This window comes from Corvus kubaryi, unplaced genomic scaffold (genome assembly GCF_017639235.1).
Source record: "Corvus kubaryi isolate FWS band 111438036 unplaced genomic scaffold, C.kubaryi_AGA036_p1.0 137, whole genome shotgun sequence".
In the NCBI taxonomy this organism is placed as follows: domain Eukaryota; kingdom Metazoa; phylum Chordata; class Aves; order Passeriformes; family Corvidae; genus Corvus; species Corvus kubaryi.
The window spans coordinates 8,862,212-8,889,738 of NW_024580671.1; the positions used below are offsets into that span (position 1 = coordinate 8,862,212).

At 37.7% G+C, this 27,527-nt stretch overlaps 1 protein-coding gene across 4 annotated transcripts in view; it reads right to left on the reverse strand.

The window, feature by feature from the left end:
- The window catches only part of LOC121659571 (RAB3A interacting protein), a 33,087-nt gene extending 5,843 nt beyond the window's left edge, over positions 1-27,244 (reverse strand). The window contains exons 1-8 of one of the 4 annotated variants that reach the window (XM_042017791.1): positions 27,162-27,244; positions 18,603-18,878; positions 18,137-18,398; positions 11,224-11,319; positions 8,662-8,739; positions 8,098-8,301; positions 3,241-3,369; positions 899-1,011 (exon numbers count right to left, since the gene is read on the reverse strand). In XM_042017791.1, the coding sequence (XP_041873725.1) occupies positions 899-1,011; positions 3,241-3,369; positions 8,098-8,301; positions 8,662-8,739; positions 11,224-11,319; positions 18,137-18,398; positions 18,603-18,853 (1,133 nt within the window). In that variant the 5' untranslated portion in view covers positions 18,854-18,878; positions 27,162-27,244. Of the gene's footprint in view, positions 1-898; positions 1,012-3,240; positions 3,370-8,097; positions 8,302-8,661; positions 8,740-11,223; positions 11,320-18,136; positions 18,399-18,602; positions 18,879-26,483; positions 26,681-27,161 lie in introns of those variants that run through there. The other 3 variants (XM_042017793.1, XM_042017790.1, XM_042017792.1) reach the window with 3 other exon arrangements.
- Between the last annotated feature and the right edge of the window lie 283 nt (positions 27,245-27,527).

The following is a 27,527-nucleotide window of genomic DNA, read 5'->3' on the forward strand; positions in this document are numbered from 1 at the left end:
GTCAGACGAAAACATTTCAATTGAAGTTTTCTATTGTAAAACTGAGCTCTCTCGAATCAAATATTATAGAGTAAATTGTCAACTTGTCTAAAATACCTCCAACAGAAAAGACAAGTCTTTCTCAAGATTTGGAAGGCTCCAGATTAATCTCGAGACTGACCTTCCTTTCTTACTCTGACATACACTAAGGCATCCTACAATCCCTTTCCTTCTCCACATCATCAAAGCTCCAGTGCCTCAGGCAAGTCCCTCCCACCTCACTTCAGTGTTTGTATCAGTACCTGACAAGTCTTGTTTCACATTCCTCTAGGACCACTCCAGAACCTCTAAATAAATTTCCTGTCATTCAAGCATACTTCCTACTTTACGTTCAAACTCTTATTCATCTTCATTCCCACTTACATTCCTCCTGCTCAAATTCGGAGGATTAACACTCTCTATATTTCTCCAATACCTCAGCTACCTTTGTCAGCATTTTACGTAGGTCCTAAATTTTTTATGCCACAAGTACTCCAGATTTCGGAAACCCAGCCTGTACTATTTCAATACCTATTTTTTTCATGATGCTTTCCAGCTGAGAGGCCCTAGTTCAAAAGCTTCTGTTTTAAATATCAGAATGGTCTTCTCCAAAGAGGTGAAGGTTACTTTCGGGGTCAATGCATCAAAAGTCAAGCAAACAGCTCTCCCCAAAAGGCAAGGTTTGTTCTTAGGTTTTTTTTGAAGTTTCATTTATTAGTTGCTTACTTTCCCATCAAATTTGTAACAACAATCTTGAAGTCTTAGATTTCAGGAAATTAAGACAGACAAATTTTACTGAGGTAAACAGTTGATAGCAATTTTCTCAAGCCAAGAGATCTCAAATGAATCAAGATTATCCCCTTGTGTTAGCTCAACATACTTTGGTCCCCCACATTCAACTGCAGAAGCTTTCACAAATCGAACAGGTTGCAAGCCAACAGGTTCAATGCTCAGAGTGTTGTTTTCAACAGCTTCCAGAACAGCTGAGGCCAACTGCAAGAGAAATTTAGAAAGCAGTTAAAAACAGCTCTGCTTCATCCATTGCCTCAAAGCAGGGACATATTTCTTCTTCTAAGAAGCTAAGAACACCCACCCAACAAAACCAAACCAAACAAAACAAAACCCAACCCACCAAACAAAAATTCTATTCCAAATAAGATTTCACTTTCATCATGAGCAAGAGGTCCCATTTCCAAGCTCCTGTTTAAATTCTGCCCTCCAAATAACCCTGCCTTCCCTGAGGCAAGCTAACTTCCTTTACAGCCAGGAATGTAGTCAAGCATGTTTAAAATACTAACTGTATTTTCAGCCTTTCCTCATACACCCAAATAACACATGTATTTGTACAGGCTGTGTTCTTGCCAGAGACTGAATATGGCACAAACTTTATTTTAAAAAATTGGTCTAATTTTATTGCGTGCTATGAAAAACACAAAATTATGCTGCATCCATCCTTATCTTGAATAAAACAAGTAAACATTATGTCACTGTTTTTCAGCTAAGGATAGCTCTAGCAAGGCGTTCAAACAAGTTAAGATTGAACAATATATAGAAAAGCCAGTTGCAACTTCCGAACACTAGTCACTTAAAGTGCAGCTTTGCTCATGTTTTTTATATTCACTCTTTATAAACAATCATAAGACACTGGAAATGTGACCTTTTTGCTTGATTGGACCGAACACTTGCCCAAGATCACTGTTTCAAGTAACAGCCATTACTTGATTTAAAAAAAGGTGCAACTTATGTTACTATTGAAATAATTTTGTGCCAAGGTTCCTTCCTACTAAGTAATAAAGATATTTTTTCTATTGTACTTTAATTAAGAACAGAATGTTACTATTGAAGTAGTTAAAATGAAATACTCTCTCTGACATCTCCCAAAAGAAAAACACTACACATACACACAAGAGGCTACTGAGAGTTAATGTAATACTTCAGTCATTCACATAACTGCATTTTCAATTATTCAAAAACATAACACGTGTGTAAATTATTGTTTGGCTTAACTGCACGCTAGCCTATCAATAGCCAAGTGAGAAGTTGGTCACTACACACAGCATCTGGAAACAATAAATCGTGTAACTGACAAGTGCTAGAACCCTCACTCTTCCCTTAAGAGGCAATACACATCTACAGTAATTATATTACCACTGAAGATCAAAATCCAAAATTAAGTTGCTGCAAAAGACAACAGGATGGCCTACTTATATATACTGCAGAAGCAATTTAATTCCCATAGTAACCAAGCAAACTTTTTAGTGGGAGAGATTCATATGATGCTGTGCACCAACCATAACAAACTGGTGTACAATTAACTAGAAGACTGCACGTGCTTATGGCCAGAAAGTAACAGTAGATGAAAAGCATGGGTAAAGAACATAACACCTCCTGAAAACGACAGATAAACATTATGAAGAAAACGTAGGATTTTCTATGTGAGGTGTTTAACTTTATTGGGAAAGAGTATTAATACTTAAGAGACTTTAAAATTTCTTATCATTTTTTAATAAAAATCTAAGAATAGGCTCCCTTTTCCCTACTGACTGATACTACAACTACAACCTGTAAATGCTGCTTAAGAACAAAAACTAAGTAAATCAGTTGGATCTGTAATCAGTTCCATGTTATTCCCAGGATAGGTAAAACTCCAGTCTTTCCTCTGTATGGGAGAATGTGTAGGAATAACACAAGGGAAAAAGTCTCAGTTTGATTCCTCTAAAACCATATTTACAAACGGCCCCTGTTGAATCTAAATCCCAAAGTCTAATTCTTGTAACTCAAACCTCTCTTCAAGAAAAGGCCCAGACTGTGCTTGCAGTCTGCTTTGACTGATACGAGAGAAAATCAGTCCATAAAATTAAATATATTGGTCTCTACTGCCCCCTATATAAACAAGAGACAGAACATGACTTTTACACTGTATTTGAAGTATCAGGAAGAAAACTTCCATCCCTCCCTACAAACATCAGACAGACAGGAGTAACATTTGAAGAAGTAGATCTAAAAAGGCCGTATCTGGAAGAGCACTAATGGAATAGTGAAGAAAAAAAAGGTCATTTCAATGCTCCAGACCAAACTTTAGGACTTCACTGTAAATTGTCACACACCAATGAAACAAAAATGGTTAGACTTCATATTGAAAACAATATAGTAGTCTTTTGGCTCCATGTAACATATTCAAGGGGAAGACATCAGTGACCACATTAAGACCATTTCCATTACCTCACTTTTGGAGAAGGTTAAACATGGAAAAATATCTTCCCGATAAATTTTGTCCAAGAAAGGACATGTTCTGTCCATAGTAGGCTCATCCTTCCAAGACCTGAAGTCATTGTACAGAGACAAGTCAGCCTAGAACACACAAAGATTCAATATTTTAGTAATGTAATTATCACACTAGTGTCTACCATTTGCAAATATCCACAGGTAAATAATAAGCATTAAAATGCTTTCTATTGTAATGTGAAAGAATGCTATTATGGTTCAGCTATGAATACTTTCTTAAATCCACTTTCCTAAGCCTGTAAATTCAAGCAAATCAAAACATACAATTTTCGGTACACAGAGATAATGCATCTACCGGTTACCACTACACCAGGGACAAGTTAGTTACTTTTCCCCCATTTCCTAAGCTTACAGATAGCTTTGAAAAACTTATGAAGAGCCAGAAAACAGTTTCCATCTTCATGGATCTTCATTACAGTATTTCAGTCCGCCTCTATTTATATGAGTTAAGAAAAGCAGAGAAATTCAAAGAAAACAACTGCAGTCCTAGACATTTTACACATTCATGCTGCATCTGACCCAAACATGCTGCTATCCAAACACAAAAAGAAAATAGACTAACACACTGAATACACTAAGAAAACAGGAAGTCAATGTACAATTCAATTAAAAGTACACTGTTATTCTTCATTTTTCACCTTTATGCCAAAACCCTCTCCTATACCTCCCTACAACAGAAAGGCAAGGATGCTCACTGGGAATGATTTATAAGCCCCACAGCTCCTCTAGTCAAAGAGGAAACGCTAAAATTACCTACTAAATCATGCTAGGATGAACTGTGTTCTGTGTTAGGAAAAGATAATTGTACCTGCTTTGGAAACACCTTGTTTTGTCATCTCCATGCTGAGATCAGTTAGCAGCAGAATGGCACCCACCCAGAGTGGTGGTCCAGAGATGGATACTAGGTTGCTATTAATAATACATTTCCATTATGGGGCAGCCTGTCCCACGGGCTTGCTACCCACTAACAGCCAGAGCACACGGAGGTGTTCCCAGAGCACATTGTCTGCTTTAGGGTTACTTGAGAAAGATCTCACTCATGGGCTCCAACACTGCTGCAGGAGTCGGGGTGAGTGCTTCTGACATATACTCCTAATCCAACATATAAACCTAACTCCAATCCCAAAGGGATATGCAACACCATCCTGCTCCCCACAACACGATCCTCAGACTGGTTTTGACATTCTGCTTCAGCACCTTTTCCCCTGTTTAAATCCCCTTCTTGAACTACAGCAGACCTATACTCCTAAAACTCCAGAAAGGATGTACACTGCAGTAGAAACATAAGCCAGGATGTGAATTTATAATTTTGTACAATTAAAAACAAATAATACAGATAAGATAATGAAATGGGGAAATAGCATATACTAAAAATTGATTTTTAATACTATTTAAAAGATCAGTATGCTGCTTTGAACCAACTTCAGTCTCTTTTTCATTTCCCAGGCATTACGCCTTCTCTGAATTCTCAGCACTTTGCCATTCTTCTACATGTATGCTTTGGGGGGCTTCTTTCATCACTTTCAGGGGTTTTTGGTTAAACTTTATTATTTTTCTTTTTTTCCTTGAAAAGTAACCTACAAAAATTAGACTGGAAAATTTGTTTTTTGTTAGAGCCACTTGCACTATGCTCAGGTACAATCAGGAACAACTACCTTAATTAAGCTAATCTGTAAGTGTTCTGGTTGCTAAGCCACCAACTTCATTGTGCAAATGGAATTCAATAGGTGTAACTTGCTTCCTAAGGGAACGTTTCCCATAACTTAAAACCCACCTCAGGTCTGGCTTTAAAATTAATACAATCAAGAGATACCAGCAGAAAAACATCAATTTTTGATTTGTAGTCTAGAATTCTAAAAATTAAGATGCATTTCTTATTAACTTAGTTATTTTCCAGATTTACTCAATTTTACCCAAACCTACAGTTTATAAAGAAGCTGCCTTGAAAAAAACTGTTCAGTGACCATAGCTTGATGTTCTTCCTTTTCAATCTACAATGCATGATACACGTGTATCTCCTCCCTGCCTTTACTTATGCTTTCACTAGATACCAGTTTCGATTACCTGAAATTAAATATACAATCAAATGTAATAATAATTCCAGTTAAATTTTTTTTTATGCTTCCATTACAGTAAATATGACATCAGCAAAATAGCTCTTTGAACAACACTGATGCATTTATCAACACTTCTGGTGAGATCCCCTTCTTGAGGGGATGCTACCTGTCTGCTTAAGATCCGGCTTATCTCAATCTTTTTAATGTCCAAATTCATTAGACATGTCTATTTATCATAAAGGTTATTACCACATGCTAGGAAGTATTTCTCTGGGATGTTGGCACCTTTCTAGCTCCACTGCAATTTAGGGTGGACAGCCAGCCACTCTTGACTCTGTCTACATTCCACAAAGAAATCTGAGAGCTGACCTCTTTACACCCAGCTCCATCCCAAAACACAAAGCTCTAGACTCTGCAAAAGGGTTCAAAGCTATTGGCTCAGGGCCAACACACAGCCCTGAGCAAAGGTACTCTTGACCCCCTTTTGAAGTCAAGTCACTCAGAATCAAAAGAATGAGATTCAAAGAGTAACAACTCAGTGGCAAGAACAACTAGCAAGAAGGGGACAGAACTAGGGTTTCAGACCCAATCTCCCAGAAATGCAAAAAAATTTACCTAAGAGCAGCTATAAAGAAAACCAGTAAATAAAGCACTGGATAACAGGAGCAGATGGGAAGGTATGCCTCCCCTGCTTAAAACAATGTCCTACCTACCATGCCAAAGGCACTCCTGCTTTTTTCACCCCATTCTACATTCCATTAAATACCCCTGCTCAGAAGAGAAATAAGAATACTCAAGTCCCAGTGGGTGGAAAACCCATGTGTTTCTTAGTGATTCCCTAGGCTGTCACTGGAAGAAAAAGTCACCAGTTTGAGCAGTCCTGAGCAGCCTCAAAGTGTCTCCTTATGCAGCCAACAAGAAGGAGAATGAACTGAAGAAAGTGTCAGGCAGACTGGCTCTTCTGCAGCATGTCCTCCATGATCACCACGTTCTCTCCATGAGAAACTGACGTAAAACGTATTTCTCCCATCTCTCACTCTTGCACAACACTTAAAGAATTCATTGAGTCATGACCTCGGTCAGATGCTTACAAAGTAACCAGATTCCACCCCAGTTCTCCTGTTTGCTGAAGGGCAACAAGGACTCAGTTTTAGTAAGGAAAATATCCTGGATACCACTGAAAGTGGGCAAGCAGCTTGTAAGTCATCTGATTTTTTTTTAAGTTTGAGTATGAAACACAAACTGGAAGATGCCTTAATTTTCTAAGTTTATAGTAAAATGGTGTCTAGTACAAATGCAGTTAATGATGACTGGAAAAATAAAGTATAAAGATCCAGTCAGCATATTACCCCTCTGACAATAGTCAGTAGCCACAGAGCTGGCTGAAGAGACATCTGAGAGAAAAGACAGTGATGTGTATTCTTTTACAGCCTCAAAACTTCTAGCAGTCTGTAGCTAAAAAAGCTTTCTAAGCCAAATATCCTATCTTCTATACACCTTGACAGGCTTTTCTTTTGTCACTTTGCATGACTTTATTTTGAACATATTTTTAATCTTGCTTCCTCATGACAATGTTTCATTATATACTGACTAAAAATTATTTTCCTTTTAACTTCCAGAGTTTTCATTAATTCATTAATAATTGTTCATCACTCATCTTCCCCATGTCACCTGAGATTGCAGAGATTTTTCTTCTACCTCAAGTTATCTCTCTACACAGAAAACTTTCCATTAGGTTTGACCATATATGTCACACTTCCTTGTATTTTCACAATTTCCTTTCTGAGAGGAATATATCATAGCTGCGTGTACAGAAACAAACTTTTACTACATGTTCCTACAATATAATACGTTTTATTTAGTATTTATTGCTTTCCTAAGGACTTCTAAGTCTCTGTAGGTCTTTGACCATCACTGAACACTGAGATGGGGTTTCAGACAGTGATCAACAAGGACGCTATCTTTTCTTCCAGTACAATGTAGCTCTTTCCAAATTCACAACTGCAAGCTTGCTAGTTGCATTTTTTTCCTAGATGCCTCGTTTCTCATTTACTGATTTTTGGATTTCATCTGCTGTTCTACTAACCACCCAGTAAAATAAGCTCCTTCTCAACTCTTTGGTCAATTTTTACTACTACCATTCCAAGGACTCAAGTACCAAGCTCTCACCTCATTATTTCCCCATTTTCAGTTATACCAGTAGATTTAAAAAACAAGCAAACAAACCAAACATAAAAACAAACAAACAAACCCTAAACCATACCAAAAAAACACCCACACAGGCCCCAGGATTCCAGTGACTCTTCACCTGTTCTCTAATAAATTACTGATTTCATCTTTCCCCTGGCCTGTTTCACCCACTACCGATCTGTAACACTACTCTTCCTCTTTTCTATGGCAGTTCATACAATGCTTATGAAAGTCTACGAACTTTCAGTGATGGACTTCATAAAAAAGCCACCAGGACATATCATCCAGTTATATTGTTTGGGGTTTTTTAATTACCATGTGCAATTCCAATATATGAAAACTTATCTTCCCTTAATGACTTAAAGGTAAACAAGACTTGGAAAAAACACCTCCTTATTGGTATGTAAAGGAAGCTCTTTCATTAATGAAAAACGTCTCTAGGATTGTAAACATTAAATGAAGATTAATATATACCATATTTATTGTGAGTAAAACAAAACAATAAAGCCAGTTTATCAGCAAAAAGAGAACAATCCTTGTACATTACCTCTCTACAGTCTTTTACAATTGGCTGCACCATGGTAAGGTCCTGATGACTGCCGCCCATAGCACTGCTTGTACTCTTGTTTCTTGCATGGCCCTTCTTAAAAGGAGTTTTTCCACCAGACTGGAACTCCTTAGTTGGAGATGTTGGTGAAGTAGACAGTACTAGTGTTTTCAATGCTGCTACTTCAGCCTGGAGGACATCAATCTTCACGGGGCAGGGGGAATAAAGTCATTAACAAACAAAAATATACTAGTTTATAAATATGTTACATCAATTAACATCATCTCTGGCTATCTTGGTGCAAATCAAAACTTCATCTTCCAACAGTACTAACACACAGATGCCTGTGCAATTGCATATTGCAGTAACATCGGCTTCCTATGCACCTTGCTGGCTGACATGACACAAACACTGTGTCCATGGGTGTTTGCTAAGAATATGTCAAGCAACACAAAACAACTGAGTATATATTCTAAAAATGATACAGGTAATGCTCTATCTTTATGATTCACATTTCAGATCTAAAACCATGTGAAAAGACAAAACAAGCTGGGAAAAACTCACCTTTCCTTGTGCTTCTTTTAACTGTTTTTCTGCTGCTGCTTGTTTGACATTTGCTTCTTTAACCATTTTGTGTGCTTCCTATAAAAGATGTTTAGCTAGTGTAAATGCTTCACACAAATTTACAAAAAACCCAACAACTAATGGCATACTTTTGCTTCATGAAGACTACTTGTGAATATTAAGTTGCGCAATAGTCTGAAATGAAATAGCTACATTAAAAAAAAAATCCCTACAAATCTATCATTTTGATTCATCACTGGCACCTACAGTTCTCCTTGGTTCTGAGCCCAGATTCAGCAACTCCACCCACCCCCCTCCAGCAGGAACAATACCTGTCAGGAACACCAGGCTCCAGTCACGCTTTGGTGGCTGACAAGTTCCTTGACCCCCAAGAGAAAGACTCAGCCAGTAGCAACAAAAGCAACACAGGCACAGTAGCACATTCAAAAGAACGTCTCCCTTCTTGTAGCCAGAACAACCAGTTTTAGACAACTGTAAATTTCTGCACAAAGGAAACCAGTCAAACAACTACGAAGTCTAAATTCTCGTCATCAATAAAAGAGACAAAACAACAGCATAAAAACAGTTCATCATTTAATAAACATTTCTTAAGTAGAATGGAAAAAGCACTAATAAAACAATCCAAGTAAAGAAACAAGGCTAAACCAATAAAGAAGGAAGCATAAAAGGACTGAGGGTTTTTCAAACATCCTTTTACGTCATACCTCTAAGCCTGTTGTCTGTAAAATGTATTTGTTTAGGCTCTGATCCAGCAATTTGCACCTACGATCAAATTCCTGTTCTCACATGGTACTTACTGAAGGCAACAAAAATTGAAATATCAGAGCCATCAACCAAATTACTTGGGATAGGATCCTTTTCATATCTGTAAAGCGCCTAGCACATCTGGACACTATATAAATAAAACAAAAAAGTTCATACATCTTCATACCAAAAGATCTGGCTCCCACTGGCATACAAACACAGCTGTATAATATGGGGCTGTAAAATTCTAGTAAGTAACAAGACACATGCAGGAATGGGAACATACACATTTATACAATGTGTACAAATACATTTAACATTGACCATGCAGTTTCCGCTTAGTGATGCACCTTTGAAAGCAAAGCATGTTACTGTGCTATTACAGTGTAATAATGTAATATATGCACCCAGCTGTGCAAAACAAGTCTCAGTCCTCCACTGGGATGCAACAACCTAGCAAGACCTAGCATATCCATTTATATGGCTGCTGAAATTAGTGGGATTCAAAATTAAACATGAATTCAAGGGCTGCAGATCCCAGTGCAAAAAATCAATAAACCTCACCACTATGTCTTGTTAGAGCCTCTCAGTGAAATCAAATCACAAAAGAAAACTTGGGTAACATGCCTATAACAGTCTGGAGAATTCAAACTCAAACTGTTATTACTAATAAACTGTATTTCAAACATATTTTTAACAAATTGACACACTGTTCTAAGCAATGCAATGTCATAAATATAAAATTTCACTGATAATTTTCTTTTTATTCCTCCACAGTTAAAATACCTACCCGACATTTTCCTCCCCCCAGCATACACAAGTATTTATGCTAAAAAATACCCTTCCACTCTTCTATTTTATTTTTTTTACACAAAGGAACTGCTCAATATTTTAAGTAACCTTGCCCTACCAGGATGTAGTTTGTAATTTGATTTTGAATGTCAGTATTTTCAAATGTTTAACAGCACTTTTATACAACTTCACAGGTTTAAACACTGCTTCTAAAACATACCTAATATTGTATCCTTAAGCATATGCTGAAAGCCTATACTTTATGATTTAGTAAATGTATAAATCACCCATGGATTATGAAATTTATTCTGACAGTTAAAGACGCCACAATTTAGGTCCAAAGCATTCCTCTATATATTCCTAAGATAAAATGAGAACTGATCCTACTTCAAGTTACAGATTTAGCATTTTTTTTTCCGTGTAATACAATCTCACAATCTTTGCTGATACTACTGCCTTTTCCTCAAATGCAATGGTCCCACTTAAAGTTCAGGCCTCTCACTTGGTAACCAGGTTTCACCCCGGTGCATCACTCAGCACTAATGTTTCTTTTGAAGTCTGTGGGTGAAGCATGCTGCCAGACCCAAAATTCAGAAGCTGAAAGCATGGTTAAGTTATGTACTTGCTACCTCCATTCATCTGGAACTACACTGTTTTTTTATTTAGTCACCATGGCAACCCCAAATTTAGCTCTTATCTAGATAGCCTTGTTGTCAGACAGAGAAGCTGTCTCAAAATAGTTATGCCAAAAAATAAGCTGATATATTTTCCTTATTTTCTTCATTTTGTGTCTAGGCAGATTGACAAGCTCAATAAGGTATCTTGCATCTAAGTGAAAAGTCTGCTGCTTTCTGTTAAGCCTTTACTTCAACACACCCAAGTCTTCAGGACACAAATCCCTTTATATGCCTATTGCAGAAAAATTCAGCATACAATATACTGGTTCTACATAAAACATCTGGCTCAGCTTCCCTTAAGTATATCACATCGAAGACTCCAACAAACCTCAAACAGACTAGCTGTAAGTTCTTCCAATTCCTGTCCAAGTTGATCTCGCACTTTAGAAAGCCTTTCACATTCTTCATCTTTTAACTTCAGCTCCTATGGAAAATTGAAAGTTATTTATTCTGACTTAGAGTAGTAACTTGGCCTTTTAAAGCTAATACCACAAGAGAGGGGGGACAAAAAATAAAAGCAAATAATCAGAGGAGCATAAAACCTTTGCTAAACAAAGCCTTTCAAAATAGTCATCTTAACACTAAAAACAATTAAATTAATGCTATGCATATATAGCTGTTTCTTCCTGCTGTACAGAATAATACCAGCCCAATCTAATGTATACCTAAGCTAAACACGAACATTTCCAAAATACCCAGAAGTAAAAAAACCTTTTTTTTCCTGGAAGTATAAAAGGCTGTATTCAGATAAAATATAGATCAAATTAATTACTGGGGCAGACAGAACACCAGTTCATCTACCCATTCCTTAAAATATACTTAAAGTAATCCTTTTTAAAAAATAAAAAAATTAATTTAAAAAAATCAGAAAGCACTGTCTCAGGACAATCTGCAATTCTAAAATCTTAAAACATTATTTTACTGCAAATACTGTCTTCCAAATATCTCCTTACAATGTTTCCAAAATCATACTTTAATTATATCCTTGCCCTTGTTTACACAGATATATAAATAAAATTATAACAACTTAATGAAATTCCAAATGTTAGTGTCTATACCACTAAAATTTGAGAGAAGGTCTGACCATAATAATTTTTACAGTAAGATTTTAACACAGATTTGGCAGTAGAAGGGTTACATATGCCCAATCTCATCCGTACTGAGGACAAACTGGGGTACTTTGCAGAGAAGTAGAAAAAGGCTGATAAGAAATTTGAAAGAAAGTTCTTCTCCCCTTCTGCATCCATTAAACCCTGGAATCTCTTGCAGAAAGAGAACGATGTAGACAAAGTAAAAGAAAGAGAAGTAGCCAATTCTGACCTTCGAAACTTTTTTTGGCCCTAACTCCGTTCTCATCCCCATCCATCTCTTTTTCCCCTTCCCCCCACCAAGAAAGGCATTTCATTCCTGAAATGCAAGAGCCAAGACTATCACTAGTAAGTAAGACTTCAAATACAACCTAACAATGATTTGCTCTGAAAACCTCCACAAGCCAGTAAAAAATAGCTGCCTTCAGAAAACTGTGGGAGGCCAGTCACAAGAGAGTCACAAAAAAAGGCCCGAATGGAAGCTTCCCCTGTGTTTTTGGAAGGTGGTTAGTATTTCTTCCAAAGTCTTCATGATTCAAGTAATGTTGCATACAACAAATGTGGGAAGCTGCATCTTGCCTTGTAGCATGCTGGTATTAGGTCTTGCTCTCAATTTCTGCAGTGAAATTGGCAATAGATTTTTCTATAAGGTAAAGAGTCCTGTTTGACTTCAGCTCTTAGACTGGACAAGAATTTAGGGACTCTACTAGAATCATTTCGTATCAAAGGCATTATCCTTCTTTTACCTGGCTTTAACTTTGAATGTATTCATTAATTTTTAGTCTAGTTTGTCATTTGGATTTTTTTGCTTTCCATACACAACTACTTTGAAAGGTACCACTTAAATGATGGGAATTTTTCCAAACACGGTATTTCTCAAATTCTATTCAAATCTTACTTGCTAGCTACTATTCTGCACACAGTGACCTATCTCTTTCTCAAGAAAAAAAAACACAACAAACACCAAAAAGGCAGCAGGAAAATAGCTACAGATGGAGGCATGAGAAGAAGAAAGGAATACAAAAAAACTGAACACAAAAAAAAAGGAAAAAAGAAGAGGTTAAAAAAAGAAAGGGGGAAACAAAATTTAATTATTTTGTGTTGGTTTAAAGTATTTCCCATATAAAGTATGGTTCTTAATCAGGAAATGGAAGATTCTGATGCAAAATGCTTAAAAACTCAAAAAAAAGTTGAAACTTTTCCTATAAATGGAGAGGAAATGTCAACATTTCCTTTGGCTTACTTCTCTGATTTGTAAGGGAGGCTACATACTCATCAATACACCTTAAGAGGAGGTTACATTAATATTCAGGTCAAGAGTTGTCAAACTAACCACGCAAGTAAAACTACCCCAGGTTCACCTACCACTACATACATAAAACATTTTGCCTGCAACTGGAAAGATTAGGAGAGATTAAATTAAAATTTAGGCAGATGAGTGAAGTTTCTTAACAAAAACAAAAAGACGACACCAGGCAGTCTACTACGCATGGCTGCTTAGCTGGATTTGTCAAACACTGGGCAAGTTTCCATGACATGATTCAGGAGAAGCATAATGTAAGACGTTATTTTTGTAAAGCAAATTTAAGCTCAGGTTTTTTAGGCAAGGCAGAAATAAAGAGTGCCCAAAGCAAAAAGATTGGCAATTATTAGAAACATTACTACTGCCTGTGTCTTAAAGGCATTACTGGAGACTTCCCAGCCATAGCCAATAAGGAACCAGAAAAGACAACTGTGTGTGCTAGACTAACCATTAATGCTGCAGTCCTTCAGTTCTGAAAAAGTAACTACATGAAGATGAGGAACTATTAAAAAACACACTTCAAACACACTTACAGAAGGCAAGAAAAAAAATTAACTTGCATGGGGAAAAAAAACCCCACCTTACAGTTAAAAAGAAATCTGTATCAAAGAGTCATATTGTTGTTTATTTCTCTTTGATCTTCTCAGACTACAGGGTGAGTCTTTAAAAAGAACCAGTGAGATAAGAAATGCAAATTACTGCTTCAAAACCATTCACACTTCACATTCTAGAAAGAAAATCATCCTACATCTAGCTCAGCAATTTAACCAAGTCAGAACTAGACGTGTAATACTGAGGAAAGAACATTTTCTACAGATATCACCTAAATTCTCAACTGTGGGATACTGCTGAATTCTGAAGTCACCAAAAAAGTATTTCTATTAAATGCACTCCTGTTTGACTGGTCTTCACTCAGCACACAAGTTAAACAAGCTACATAAAAATCAGTCCTTTGTAACCAGATTCACAAGGCTGTTTAATGTGACAGAAGATCCAGAATATCTTTTCAAAGTTAGCAGTGTTTCACAAACTACTGAATTATCTTATGGTGTGGGTGAAGATGCTGCTATTTTGCTTTCATACAGTCTTCTTTCTGCTCGCCTGAGAAAATTTCTCTGCCTACAATACACTGCGACAGCGTAAGAGGGGTGGAAACTTTCATCAAAGACAGCTCGGAATTGCTAAAACACCTTCAGAGAACCAATATGCATCCTCAACAATCACAAGCCTGTGGCCTTACAATTGAACTACAATTTGATTTTAGAAAAGACTGAAAGCATACTCTTCAGTACAGCTCTAACACACCCTCATTTTTATTGTTAACTTTAAAGAAAAAAACGCAAATTTTAAAATGCTGAATAGTACTGTATAGCACTACTGGAATTCCTGGGTAGTCATTGTGAACCTGTTTATTGATTAATCCATGCAGAGTTTTAAAATATCACATTTTACGGCTGATCTGAAGACACGAGATCAAATTGTAACACTCGGTTTGTTTCCGAGATGAAAAATGTATACAGAAATTGAAGCCTTTGAAAGAAAATTTTAAATCTGAGAATCAGGCTTTCAAACTGTGTTGAAATTGACCATGCCACATTCTATACTATCACCTCTTTCACCAGCATTACTGTATTGAGGGGGAAAAAAAATCAATTTTACTCTACTAGGAAAATATAATTAATTCACATTTTACTACAAAAAGTCAAACATGGTTTTACTTGTTACTAACAAGTATACAGATCTTACTCTAAAGACCATGGGAATCATGGAAACCAAGTGTGTTGGAACCATCATCTCTGGCAGACTGCTCTTTCCTCATCAAAGAGGGCTAAAACATCAGTTTGTTTGACAAGGAAATAACTTTGAGCGAAATCACACAAAAATTCAAGGAAAGAATTCAAGTTCGTGACTATAAACTGCTAAAGCTCAGAAACTATAGGTAAGCTATCCAAAATACATGCAGCATGCTGGTTAACTAAGATGAAAAGCAAAAGGTATACGGTATATATAGGTATATATGAAAGATATATATTTGCAAGGACTCCACTAAATTTGTACATCAAGAAATACCCTGTATCAAAATACCATCACTATTCTCTGGGAGGCTATCTACACGTGGTTGAGCTATCTTCAATAACCACAGTGAGAGAGCTCAATCCAAACGCAGCAGAGAAAATACAAATGCATAGAGACGTGAGGATATAAGGTCCCAGGCATTACAATCACTAAGCCTCTTAACACCTTCTCAGTTTCCCTGATGCCGCTTTAGAAGATTAGCGAAACAAGAAGGGTTCAGATGATGTAAAGCAAACACTACCCATCTCCACCTTTAGAATATAGCCAGAAATTAAGACTTCAGTGAAAAAATAAGCAAAAAATAATCTGAATGGTCTCTAAATTTGAAAATAATCTATCATTTTAATTAAGGGAGCATTTTAAGGCAAAAGTATGTAAACTCTTATATGCCCTTTTAGTACAGAGTTGAGCACTGCTGTTAACCTCTGACCCAACCTTTCTCCCAATTTTATTACATGATTTGATGCAGCGACTGATCTAGATTGAAGTAGAAAGTATATTTTTCTCTCATCAAGAAACAAAGCTTTGAAAGACTTTTTTAACGATTTTGCCAGCAATGCCATTCATCTTAAGAAGTCTATAGGCTTAAGAAATCCAAGGCATACAAAAGCAGAAAAATAAGAAAATAATACTTATTCTATTACTGAATAATTTATTCAGGAACCATATTGAAATGTCTAACAATTACATGGCATACATACATTATCTAATATAAAAAACCTGACAGCACATTAAGAAAAAAGTTTAACTCCAAGCAAAGACATGAAAAAAAAATTAGTGGATCCCAAGGTTTAAAATTTCCATTTCCTTTCTAGTTCCCTTTCTGATCACAACTGCAACAAATTCAAATCAATCTTTAACATATAGTACAATAGCACACAGTTTGGGTGGGAAATTTGGAACCAATGAAAAATGCAAAATAGCAAATTTGCATTTACTTTGTTACTCTCTGCAGCCTGTAAAATTTCCAGGTTCAATGAGCTCACAAAATTCAAGTGCAAACTGAAATTCTCATTTTTCTCACTAGTAAACAGCACGGAGAATTACAGAGAATTTAAAGCCATTACGTAAAAGACAACCAGTTATACAAAGACACTACCTATTCATTACATCCCTACAGGTTTTGAACTGAGTACTCATCAACAAAAGTGAATATGCTTGGAAACAAAAGTTTAAGATTGCATGATATATGAGTATCACAGAGAGAATACAGCACTATGTGAACAGCCATGAGTTTTGGAAGAAAGATACCAGAGATGGATTAGGGATAGGAAAAAATAGTGCTCATGCAGGAAGAGGAAGAAAGTGAGTATAATGGAAGGAATAGGGTTTATTGTTGTACAGTCTGTACAGACTCCTGCAGTGACTAAGCAATTCTGAAACAGCGCAAGTTTAGAAAGACAAGCAAAGTAAGCTACCCCTCCAGTATAACACTGGTAAGAATCACATGAGGACTTGAGAATTAGCAAGAACTTTGACATCAACAGTCTCAAGTTAGTGCTGAATTGCTTTTGTTAAGACCACACAAAGAGTTTGAAAGCACATAACATGCAGTTTAGTATGTCCTAGCAGCCTTCATGCTATTTCCTTAACAGCCTTACCAAATTTCAGAGTGAAGCAGGAAACACTTCAATATTTAAGAGACAAAGTGCGATACACTGCAGTAAGATTTTTAGATCATTGCAAGCTATCAGTAGCAGATCTGAGTTGTGGTATACTGTAAAGAAGAGCTTTTCTAAAGCTTAAATGTTAATTTGTTCTTATTTTCTAGGATTCCAAGTTTAACTGCTAGGATTATATATTCACATGCAAGGTCCTCAAATGTAGCTCAGGTTAATGTTTCCTTTCAGTGGTCAAAAGCTAAGTAAACACACACATTAGCAAAGGAAGCCACTGCTCAGCAATAAAACAATCAACAGAAAAAGCAACATCCAAATCCATAGTTAAGATTCACTATGACAGTAATGACGACTGCATTCAACAAGATGAGGTAGCAAACAGAGGGCAGCAAGTTCAAACACAAGATGAGCTTAACCCTAAACAAGAATGGAATTACCTAGAAGAGAAGAAAGGGCACATATACAAACAGCACAAAACCTATTCAAAACTTAAGCACAGAGAAATGTTAAAATGATAAATAATGGCTTTGCATTTATATAGCACCATCCATCCAAACAAGACGAAGCGCTTTACAAATATTAATGAATTGAGACACAGTGTCTTCAAAGGTATCCATATTCAATTTGAAGTGTGGTGTAACAGTACTCTAAAGAACACCAGAGACATTTTTACTGCTTCTTTCCTATGCAGTCATTCCCCTGTGAAACATCCCTGTTTCTAAAGCATTTATAAATTCCATGACACATGCTACACTTTTAAACTCTAGAGGAAAGAAGACTCGCAAGGTATATAATCAGTGTCTATAAATACTTATTCAGTAACAACAGAATGACAGAAAATTAACTCCTATTCTCAAATGTCAGAATGAAGGAAAGCCTGCATTTCAAAAAGCGAGTGTGTTTAACCACATATTGCAGCAAAAGTTTCCATGGTTAAGTAGCAGCAGCAGCACTAGGAAAAAAAACATTATCAAAGAATAATTATAAGACATCAGCACAGCACTTAGAAAATTTTACATTAAATAATTACATCATAAAAAAGCTATAAGAAAAGAGTAGACTTCAAGTGCACCTTCTGGCCCATCTATCATTCTGCAATATTAGAAACACTTTGAAGAGAGAAAAAGCGGGAGGAAAGAAGACAACGAACCTTACCCTCTGAGCTTTTGCAAGTTCTTCTTTCAATCGTTCATAGCCCTTTTCTCTTACTTCCAGTACAGATGGGCTCCGTAAGTGAGATAAACTGTCTGTACTCAACCCAAAAATATCTTCATTTCCTTCAGCAACATCTGCTACTGTAGTGCCCTGCAAAAACTCTCTCTCTACGTTATTGCTCTCCTTCCTGGCATTACTGTGATTGAATGACCCACTCTGGGGTCCAGAGGTAGAACCAAGTACTGCGTCGGTAACATTGATGCTGTAAAGAAAGCAATATATTTTTTATTTATATAATACAGTAAGAGTAGTATTTTAGAAATGGCAGTAGTGATGGTGAATACATAATTATGGACACAATTTAATATTACAACATTGTAAATATTAAAATTGTATCTGTTATGAAGCAAACAGTTTATATGCAACAAACATCAACAATTTAAATAAAAAGACACATGGCATTTACCTTATACCTGATACTTCTCCACAATTCAGTTGTCTGGGAGATGAATAAACAGGTTGTGTAGGAAGGTCAGAAACATTTAATGCATTGGGTTGGATTGGTGTGGAGGACACAACAGAAGGATGTGGTCGGTAGATTACACTGGGTGAGGTAGTTTGTTCCTGAGTCCCTGACTCATTTACTCCAAGAAGATCTGGTGTAGTAGGCGAAGCAAGGTTCACTTCATGAAAGCCTTCCAAGGGGTCACTGGCCATAATAAAAGCCTCATTATATGAATCCCTAAATGAAATAATCACTTTATCAGAAAGTAAACAGGAAATAGCTGTCAGATATATTTAAATATTTGAATGAAACACACTCAAATATGTTCAGAATACTTCATGATAGAATGGAAACTCTGGACTGTTCTTGCAAAAGTCCAAACTTCAACCACCAAAAATGTTTCTTCCCACCCATTGCACTGCTGAGTCCAGAAAATCTAACAGCAGACTCTGCATCTAAATGGGATGATGAAATCAAGAATATACTCTACATCATAAAACAATGTAATTTTTAATACAATCTAGAGCTGTTTCATATCAAAACAAATGTATTTCATTCATGAAAGGGGGAGACCTGGGAATCAGTGAAGAAAAAAAAATTTGTAAGTGTAAAACTTCAACTTTTCATCTCAATGAAGCAAATAATCTAGAACAGAAATCAGTCAACCTTTAAATAAATTACAGTCCATAGTGGTTTTGGTTAAATTACTCATCTGATCTTTTAACAGTTCACTGAAATGACAGACTTAGCCAATAAGATTTCTCATTAAGTATGATGATGTATATTTAACACATCACATGATTAAGTGAACATGACAACTGTGGACAAGTACACCAAAAATACATTACAGGTAAAAAGTACTACAAATTGGCAATTTAACTGACAATCTTTCAATTTATTTTTTAATTACATATGCTTTTCATCAGATCAACAGAAAACAAGTACAACACATGATTTTTACAAGTCCTATTTTTCAGCAGTTTATCAGAGATGACCAAAATCTTTGCATAATTCAAAACTGGAAGTTGGAAGCAGTATGGAGAAATCTGCAAAGGAATTACTTAGCACTGATTATTCACTGCAAAAAAAAACCAACAAACCTTTTCCATGTTATATAAATACAGAAGAGAGAAAAGGCTCAAAAAAGATACTTAATGTGGAAAAAAAAAATTGTGCATCTAAACAAAATAATGTATTGTATTTTACAGAGAAAGTTGCCTGGATCTTACACTTGAAAATACAAGGCAAGGAGAAGATCTAGAAAGATTATGATCATAACCATGAAGAAAGGATGCCATCAACTTATATGTACCTCCAGTTCACTAGCCACTTCACAAAACACACGGGAAGACACCAAGAATGGAATCCCAAAATTACACAGGAAGCAATGTTTTAGTTAAATTAAGACTTTCTGGTCACCTTAAATTCAAAGAACACTACTCAAAACTGTTCTGCATCTCAAGGATTGCGGTGTGTATACACCAGTGCAAAATAAGTAGCTTTACCACATCAGCAGGTACATGTGGGAGAAATTCAACTGCTCAGACAGCAAGAGTATGTTAATTTTTCTCTGCCTCTGCTAATTGCTCCCACCAAAAAAAAAATCACTCCCCTCTAAGAAACGGCCCGGACTCAAAGGACAAAAAGGACCTTACATGAATGAAAAGGAATATTTTTGTTTCAGATTTCTTTTATGCAGAAAATTTTATGCAGAAATTTGTTTTATTTTGAACTATCAAAACAGTTGATATTGTTTCATTTGCACAAATATGATTTACACAGAAAAACCCTGTCACAGTTTTGTGCTTTGAAGCTTTCCTATTACAATAGAGATGAAAGGCTTATTTTTGAGTTTAAGTAACTTTGGCAAATATTGCTGTTTGTTTTCCCTATAATTCTTCTTAACTATTGGAAGCATTATAATTACATGCTCTACATGATGATAAAGCCTGTTGAGTAGACAAATTAAAATGAAGGAACTGACACAGCTACAGGACATTTCTCTTCAAAGTTAAATTTCAAGAATGTTTTCAGCTCTACAATGCAATTATTACATCACCGTTTTTACATTTAGTAAGCTACAATACTGCTGTCTTTATAATTCATCACCCCAATTGAAAAACATCTATGTCACAGATCTCAAAGTCAAGGTCACATCTACACAAACGCTTTCCCTTTCTTTGTTGCCACTGCTCTCCTCTTCTTTGAACACCAAGCCAGCCATACCCAACACCACTATACTGGCAACACCACCAGCTGTCACTTCCAATTTCCGATTCATTGGATCCCAGTCTTCACAACTAACAAAAGACACAGGCCCTGAACAAGGATGTAGAAGGGCTGCCTGGATGTCTTGCATTTTCTACAGCGTGTAGGAAAGTGCACCCAAATCCACACAACCAAAGCAGAAACTCAGACCCACCTGAGAAGAAAACAGGAACACGCTTCTGTCCCATACTCCCTGCTATTGACTAGTTTCTATTTCAAGTTTGAAAGACACATTGCGAGTCACTCTTAAAACTCAAGGTCTGCCTTGATACTCAGTAGAGATATCATGGAACTTAGATCACCAGTACCGCTGACTGTCTACAGTACATGCTCCATTGGGCTAAACTTTGCTACGCAAGGTTTTTTTCTCAAAAAAGTGATTTTTAAAAAAATACTACTTAACCTTCCCCAAGAATAAAAAAAGGATCCATAAAAGCTTATTTGTTGTTCTTCAATTTATTTTACTTTTTCTATATAAATCTTAGGGATATCTGTTTGGACCAAATATTTTTAAGTACATAGAGTAAGCAACAGGTAAAAAGATGCACCATTCCATATATTTGTGATAACAGACACAAATTCATCTACAATCTGAAGTGCAGAAGGCCATGCTGGTTCACACACACCCCAAAAAAAAAAAAAAAAACCCAACAATTGAAAGCCTACTTATTATCTTTCAAATGTTCAAATGCATTTCTAGCTGCCCCTCTGGACCACCACATCAATTTCCGATACCAAAATAGTATGTTTGGGGGGAAGGACAGGAGGACTCTATCCCACCTACATGGTCCCACTCCTTTGAGAAATGTTCCACCTAAGTCTTTTCTACAGCTTTTCGACCTGCCTATATCCTAACCTGTCTATATCCTGCACTATTTTTAACAGTAAGAAAAAGAAAGAGCCCAAACCAAAAAGATTATGGAATTTTATTTACAAGACTATCACTCTGCTTATCCATTAAATATTGACCTCAGCCTAAACAGTAAACAAACCTATGCATAACCTCTCAACTATCAAAGAACAACCTCTTTCTGAAACAGTAAGTAAAAAAGTTTAAAAAATTATACAAGTTATTCCTGGAAGAGCTGAAAATAAAGCCCCTCAGATATATTTTTCCCATAGCCTGTCAAATGGGCACTCATAACCAAACCATCTGTGTAAAACACTTTCCATTCACAACTTTTTTCTTTCCTAAGATTACTTCTCACTAGGCAGTGAGCAGGCAGAAGCTGGGTACACCACCCAGACAAGACAAAGAAGCCCATATTAAGTATCTCAGTTTCAAGACTCACCAACACCATTATGAAGACACATCACACATTAATGAAACCAAATACATAAGCAAAAAGGCAGGTGGTAGTAAAATTAAAAGCTCTCTTTTGGGAAAGAACTCTTCAAAGTAATGGTAACCAATAGGAGAAGGATTAAAAACACACATTAAATGTCAGTGTCATTAAAGATTAGAGGCTTCCTTAAGGCTTGCAGGAAGGATTCGTACTATTGGCTAAGGCAGCGATGAAGAGCCTTGCTGTGAAGGAACATGAAGCAAATGGTAAGCAGAGGAGAGCTTTACTAGGAGCCAAGCTGACTGTGTGCAAAAAGCACACACTGTTGACACAGCACTCCCGAGTAGTAGTTCTGCTACTGTGAACAAAAGCTGATATTCTGGCATTTCGGGCCAGCACAAAAATAAAATAATTAATTTTCTAAATACCTTTTCTCCTACATTAATATAAGGTGAAAGTGTGGAATCACATTAGTGCCTCCCAAATATGTGATTATTTTTGTCTTAGTTGATAGTATGCAATTAGGATCACATAAAAAATGTTAAGTACTGTAATAAATCAGAATGAAACAACAAAATTAATTCATTTCCTTATGCTTTCATCTGGGAAAAAATGCAAATTTGGTGGGAGCTGACAAAATGTCACTTTTTATTACCTCTTCGCTGCCACACTTGCACTGCTGACTAACCACAACTTCACGAAGAAACTACGCTCCAATCTGTTATTTTCTCTAATAGTTAAACTGATTTCTTTGTAGTACATTTTAGTTTACAACAGTCAGTTAAACACTTCCTATAGCTTCTAACAAATGGAGAACCACAAACATTTTTTACAGCAGTCAAATCAAAATGCTTAACCTAATTTTTCTGTTATAACTCTAAGAGGGGTTTAGCTACTTGTCTGATTCAAAGCACTCAATACTAAAAAGCTCCCTGAAATGCAATTTATTGTGGTTTGTTTCCTTTTGGAAAAAAAAAAAAACCCACATTGTTGAAAACCGCCTACTATGAACTCTGGAGTTTGTCTTTCACAGATTGCTTTTGAATACCAGACACTTGGAAGAGAACAACTCTGAACAATCTCCTAACTGCTATAGTCCATTTAAAAGCAAAGCCAACACCAAACATTTCACACATCAGTAATCTCATTTTTAGTTTTAATAGTAAAGAATACCATCACTACAGAATGGCTACCTGTTCAAGTAAGAAGGAAAGAAAAAAATCCCCTAAGGAAGAAAGTTAACATCTCTAAATATTTTTATCAACAGCAAATTCTAGTTAGCATTTCTCAAAAAAACTGCCTATTAGCCACTGTGGTTTAACCTCCATGCAGCAAGCCTTTTAATATGTAACTGAGTCTCAAAGACTTCATTTATTCAACTCCATCTGCCTCAGTTGATTTGGGAGGGCTCCAGAAAGTGGAATTTTTTGCAGCAGTTCCTCAAAAGGACTGGCACTAGCCCACCACTGGGCCTGCATTCTTCTCAGTCAGTTTAGGAAAAAAAAAATTAAATATGTAGCATTATAGAGCCTGGAATGTAATATGTTTTTAACTCTAAAGAACTTAGGAAATTAAGAAAAATGGACTAATGAACACTTTTTAAAGAAGCAGTTCAATTAAGTAGAGCTACTTCAAACCTATCAGATGCAAATAAGCAGGTTAAAGTTTAAATTGTTGTAAGGCATATACGGGCATTAATTTCAAGTTAAAAACTAATTCAGTTACATCTATCCAGTATCAGATGTTCATGAGATGCAGGCACAGGACAAAGTTTGGTAGATTCTCTTCCTAAACTGTTTTACATTTAAGCTTAGCCAGAGATTTCAAGCAAGTTTAAACACCATTATCAATGCCAGTTGATTGCAAGAACACAATTCAAGATTTGGCATAGGAATTCCTTTAATGTTTGCAAAAAATAATTCCGACTCCTAAAATTTTGCAATTGTGATAGGAGTTTCTGCTTCAGGAACCCAAAACAAAACTTTTTTTGGGTTTTTTTGAGCCAGCAAGATATGAGAGAAAAAGAAAGCACTGAACTACTCCAGTCTTAACATATTCTACTTTTATTTACAAGTGACCTCACACCATGTATTTACCAACAGGTGATAAATTAGGTAAGATGGTAAATGGAAGGTAAACTGTAAGCTCGGCAAGTCTACAGAATTTAACAGCTAGCAGAAACACACTTGGTTTAATGTGAGAGTATTTTTCTACTGCATTCCCTCTAGTGTTGTCATATAATACTACGATGTGGGTTTTCTGTTTTTATTCTCACTTTATGCATTGAAAACACTATTTGCACTGTTTTAAAAGAAACACAGTTTACTTGATAGCAAGATTTTGTGAAGTTAAAAGGATTTTTGTTTTGATGAACTGATGATTAAAAAAATATCTTTTAAAAACTTAATTATAGGTGTATCTTCAATTAGAAAAACATAGGTACAGACAGTAAGTGTCTCTCTTACAGAAACAAGCAGCACAGGAGATTCCATGACCTATATTTATGAAGTGCTTGTGAAACTTATAAATAAACATGGTTTAGACTCTGGTAGATAGTACACCTCTTACTAGAGAGAAAAGTCAGTGCTTTGCAAATGCAAAGAATACCGCAAACTTTCACTGTAAACAAACATTCAAAGAATGCTGTTCTGTTCACAAAGACTCTCAAACCAAGTTAATAAAACTGAAAATATGATTCTCTTTGCAGATGCTGTTCTTTTTAAAGCAGAGCATTGTTCTGCCTTATCTAGGAAACAACTTCACGAGCCCATCTCAGGTTTAAACCTGATCACAATGACTCTAGTGTTATTCTTGCCAAGACTTGGACCTAAAGACCCTCTTGTTTCCAGTTACCATTGAAAATACTCAGTAATTTAAAATTCAGTAAAATTACGATGAATTTCCTGACATCGTATTTGCAAATGCATTTAAAGAAATATTTTCTTAATTTATTAAAAAATGGTTAGTACATTAGTAAGTGTTAATAAAGTCTCTAATACAAGTCTTGACAGTCAGGTGACAGTAAGACAATATTTTACATGCCATATTAAAAAGGGTCTTAAAAATAAAAATCCAAAGTACACGTCTCTTTTCTGAGAAAATCCATAAACCTAAGTGGAAGAGTGAGTGACCAGCTCATTTGGTATTTCACATGAATTTTTAAACCAAGTCAATAAAAGCTATGAAGACAGCTGCAGTCTACAATCAAATGCTTCTTGTGACTGTTCTTTCTCCTACAGAAAAAAAATCCCCTTTTAAATATAGCATAACAAGATGGATATTCCAGTTGCAGCTGTGAGGTGCACTCCCATTTGTTATTTATTAAAAGCATAATGAGAGGTAAATTATTCATCCTTCTTTGCTCACTAGGTAACATTAACCAAGCACAACAGATGAATGACTGCCAAGACACAAATACAGAACGCCAAACTTTAACCCTTCCAAAAACTCATTAAACAGATCTATAAAAGAAACAACAATAAAAATACTAAAGCAACAAGATTTCAGGTTTTGCCCTATAGTGAGGAATACAAATATTCGAACAGATGGTAGCTGCCAGTACATACTTCTAGTCTGAATAACCTTACATCTGCTTCAAAAGAGAAGCTGATAATTTCACAGTTACAGCAAGTCTGTAGAAGATTAATTATTTTATCTATCTAGATAACTGTTTCTGAGACTTCCTAAGAACATGCCTTAAAATGAACACAGCAGACAAACCAAGCAATACAAAACTTAGTACAGTATCTGCAAACAAAACAGACAATACTTTCAAACTCATAAAAGCACTGTAGCTTTTTGGCACCAAGACAAACTCTGGGGGTATCATTAAGGCTTTGGTCACTCTGTGTTCTCTTACTTCCAGATCCCTGAGACTCTCGGGGAATTAGTGGAGCATCAGCACTCTAGCAGCACAAATTTCTGCATAGCCCATCGCTTGAAATCAACTTGTAACCAGAATTTACTTTCTGAGCCTTACTCTCCAACATAACTACATCAGAAATCAAAGCTAACTCAAATCTGCTACGCAACTAGTACAGCTTACACCACCACTTACCGGCGACTAGGTATGACCCTCAATACTGCTCGACAGACCATAAGGCAACCAGAAACGCTACAGGCGAGCGCAGCCCCACAGTCCCACAGCGCAGAACGCCCCTCCGGTCCCTGCTCACGCTGCTCTGGCATCCCTCCAGGGGGGTGAAATCTGCGAACCCCACGAGGGGCCCTGCCCCGCCCTCCCCCCCTTCTTTCTCTGCCCCTTTCGGCGCTCTCCCCTGATCCGCACCTGCCGCCCCGCCGGCCGAAAGCTCTGTGAGCGGAGGCGAAGCGTTCAGCACTAGCTCAGCTTCTTCTCGCATCCCTCCTCTCCTCGTCTCGGTCACTGCTGCCCGGCCGCCCTTCCCCTCGGGCCCCGCACAAGCACTACGTGAGGAGCACGGCAGCTGCTCCGACCCGCCGGCGCCCGGGGTGCGATGGCTCTTTGTCCGCCGCTGCTGCCTCCCTCGGGCAGGTGCTCCCGGCACTTCCCGGCGTGATCCCTGAGAACTACTTTTGCCCAGTTTTGCCTTCTACTGCGGCTGGACTCGCGGACAGGGGCATCCCTGCCGCCGACTGCCCCTTCCGTGCCCACGCAAGCCCCGACGGATCCGGGGACGCCCTCCCGCCGCAGACGGGGACAGCAGCACGGCCCGGACCGTCGCCTGTCCCCACGGTCTTCCAGGCAGGGACCCACAGCCGCCACAGCCAGCCCGCGCCCGGTCACGGCGCCCCGGCTAGGGGCAGCGCTCCCCGGTGGCGCCGGCTCCGCCCGCCTGGGCACAGGCTCCCGGAGACGCGTCGGCGGGCAGGTGCAGCAGCACTGGAGGGGAGCCACGGCCCAGGCAGCCACCCCACGTTCCCGCCGGCGGAGCCGGAGCCGGAGCCGGAGCCGGAGCCAGGGCCGCGCAGCCCCCGCCTCACGTACCTGCCGAGCCTCGAGAGAGGAGCGGCCACCGCCGACGCCGCGTCCCCTCAGCCGACCTGCGGGGCCGGGCCGCGCATGCGCGGCGCAGCGCCCGCAGCGGGGCGGGGGGGGCAGGTGTGCACGGCCCCGCTGGCGCCCCCTAGGGGCCGGGGGTGACCTCCGTGAGGGGAGTGGGCGGGACGGAGGGAACGGCCCGGGCCCGCGGGGGCCTGCGCTCGTCGCAGAGGGTTAAAGCAGGGAAACATTGCTTCTGGTCAAGGGCAGGCGAGGACAGGGCTGTTAAACTGAGTGTTTTGTTGCCGTGAAAAACACAAGGAAGTTAATAATTCCGTGTTTAACGATATGCAGTAACAAAGGCACCGGATT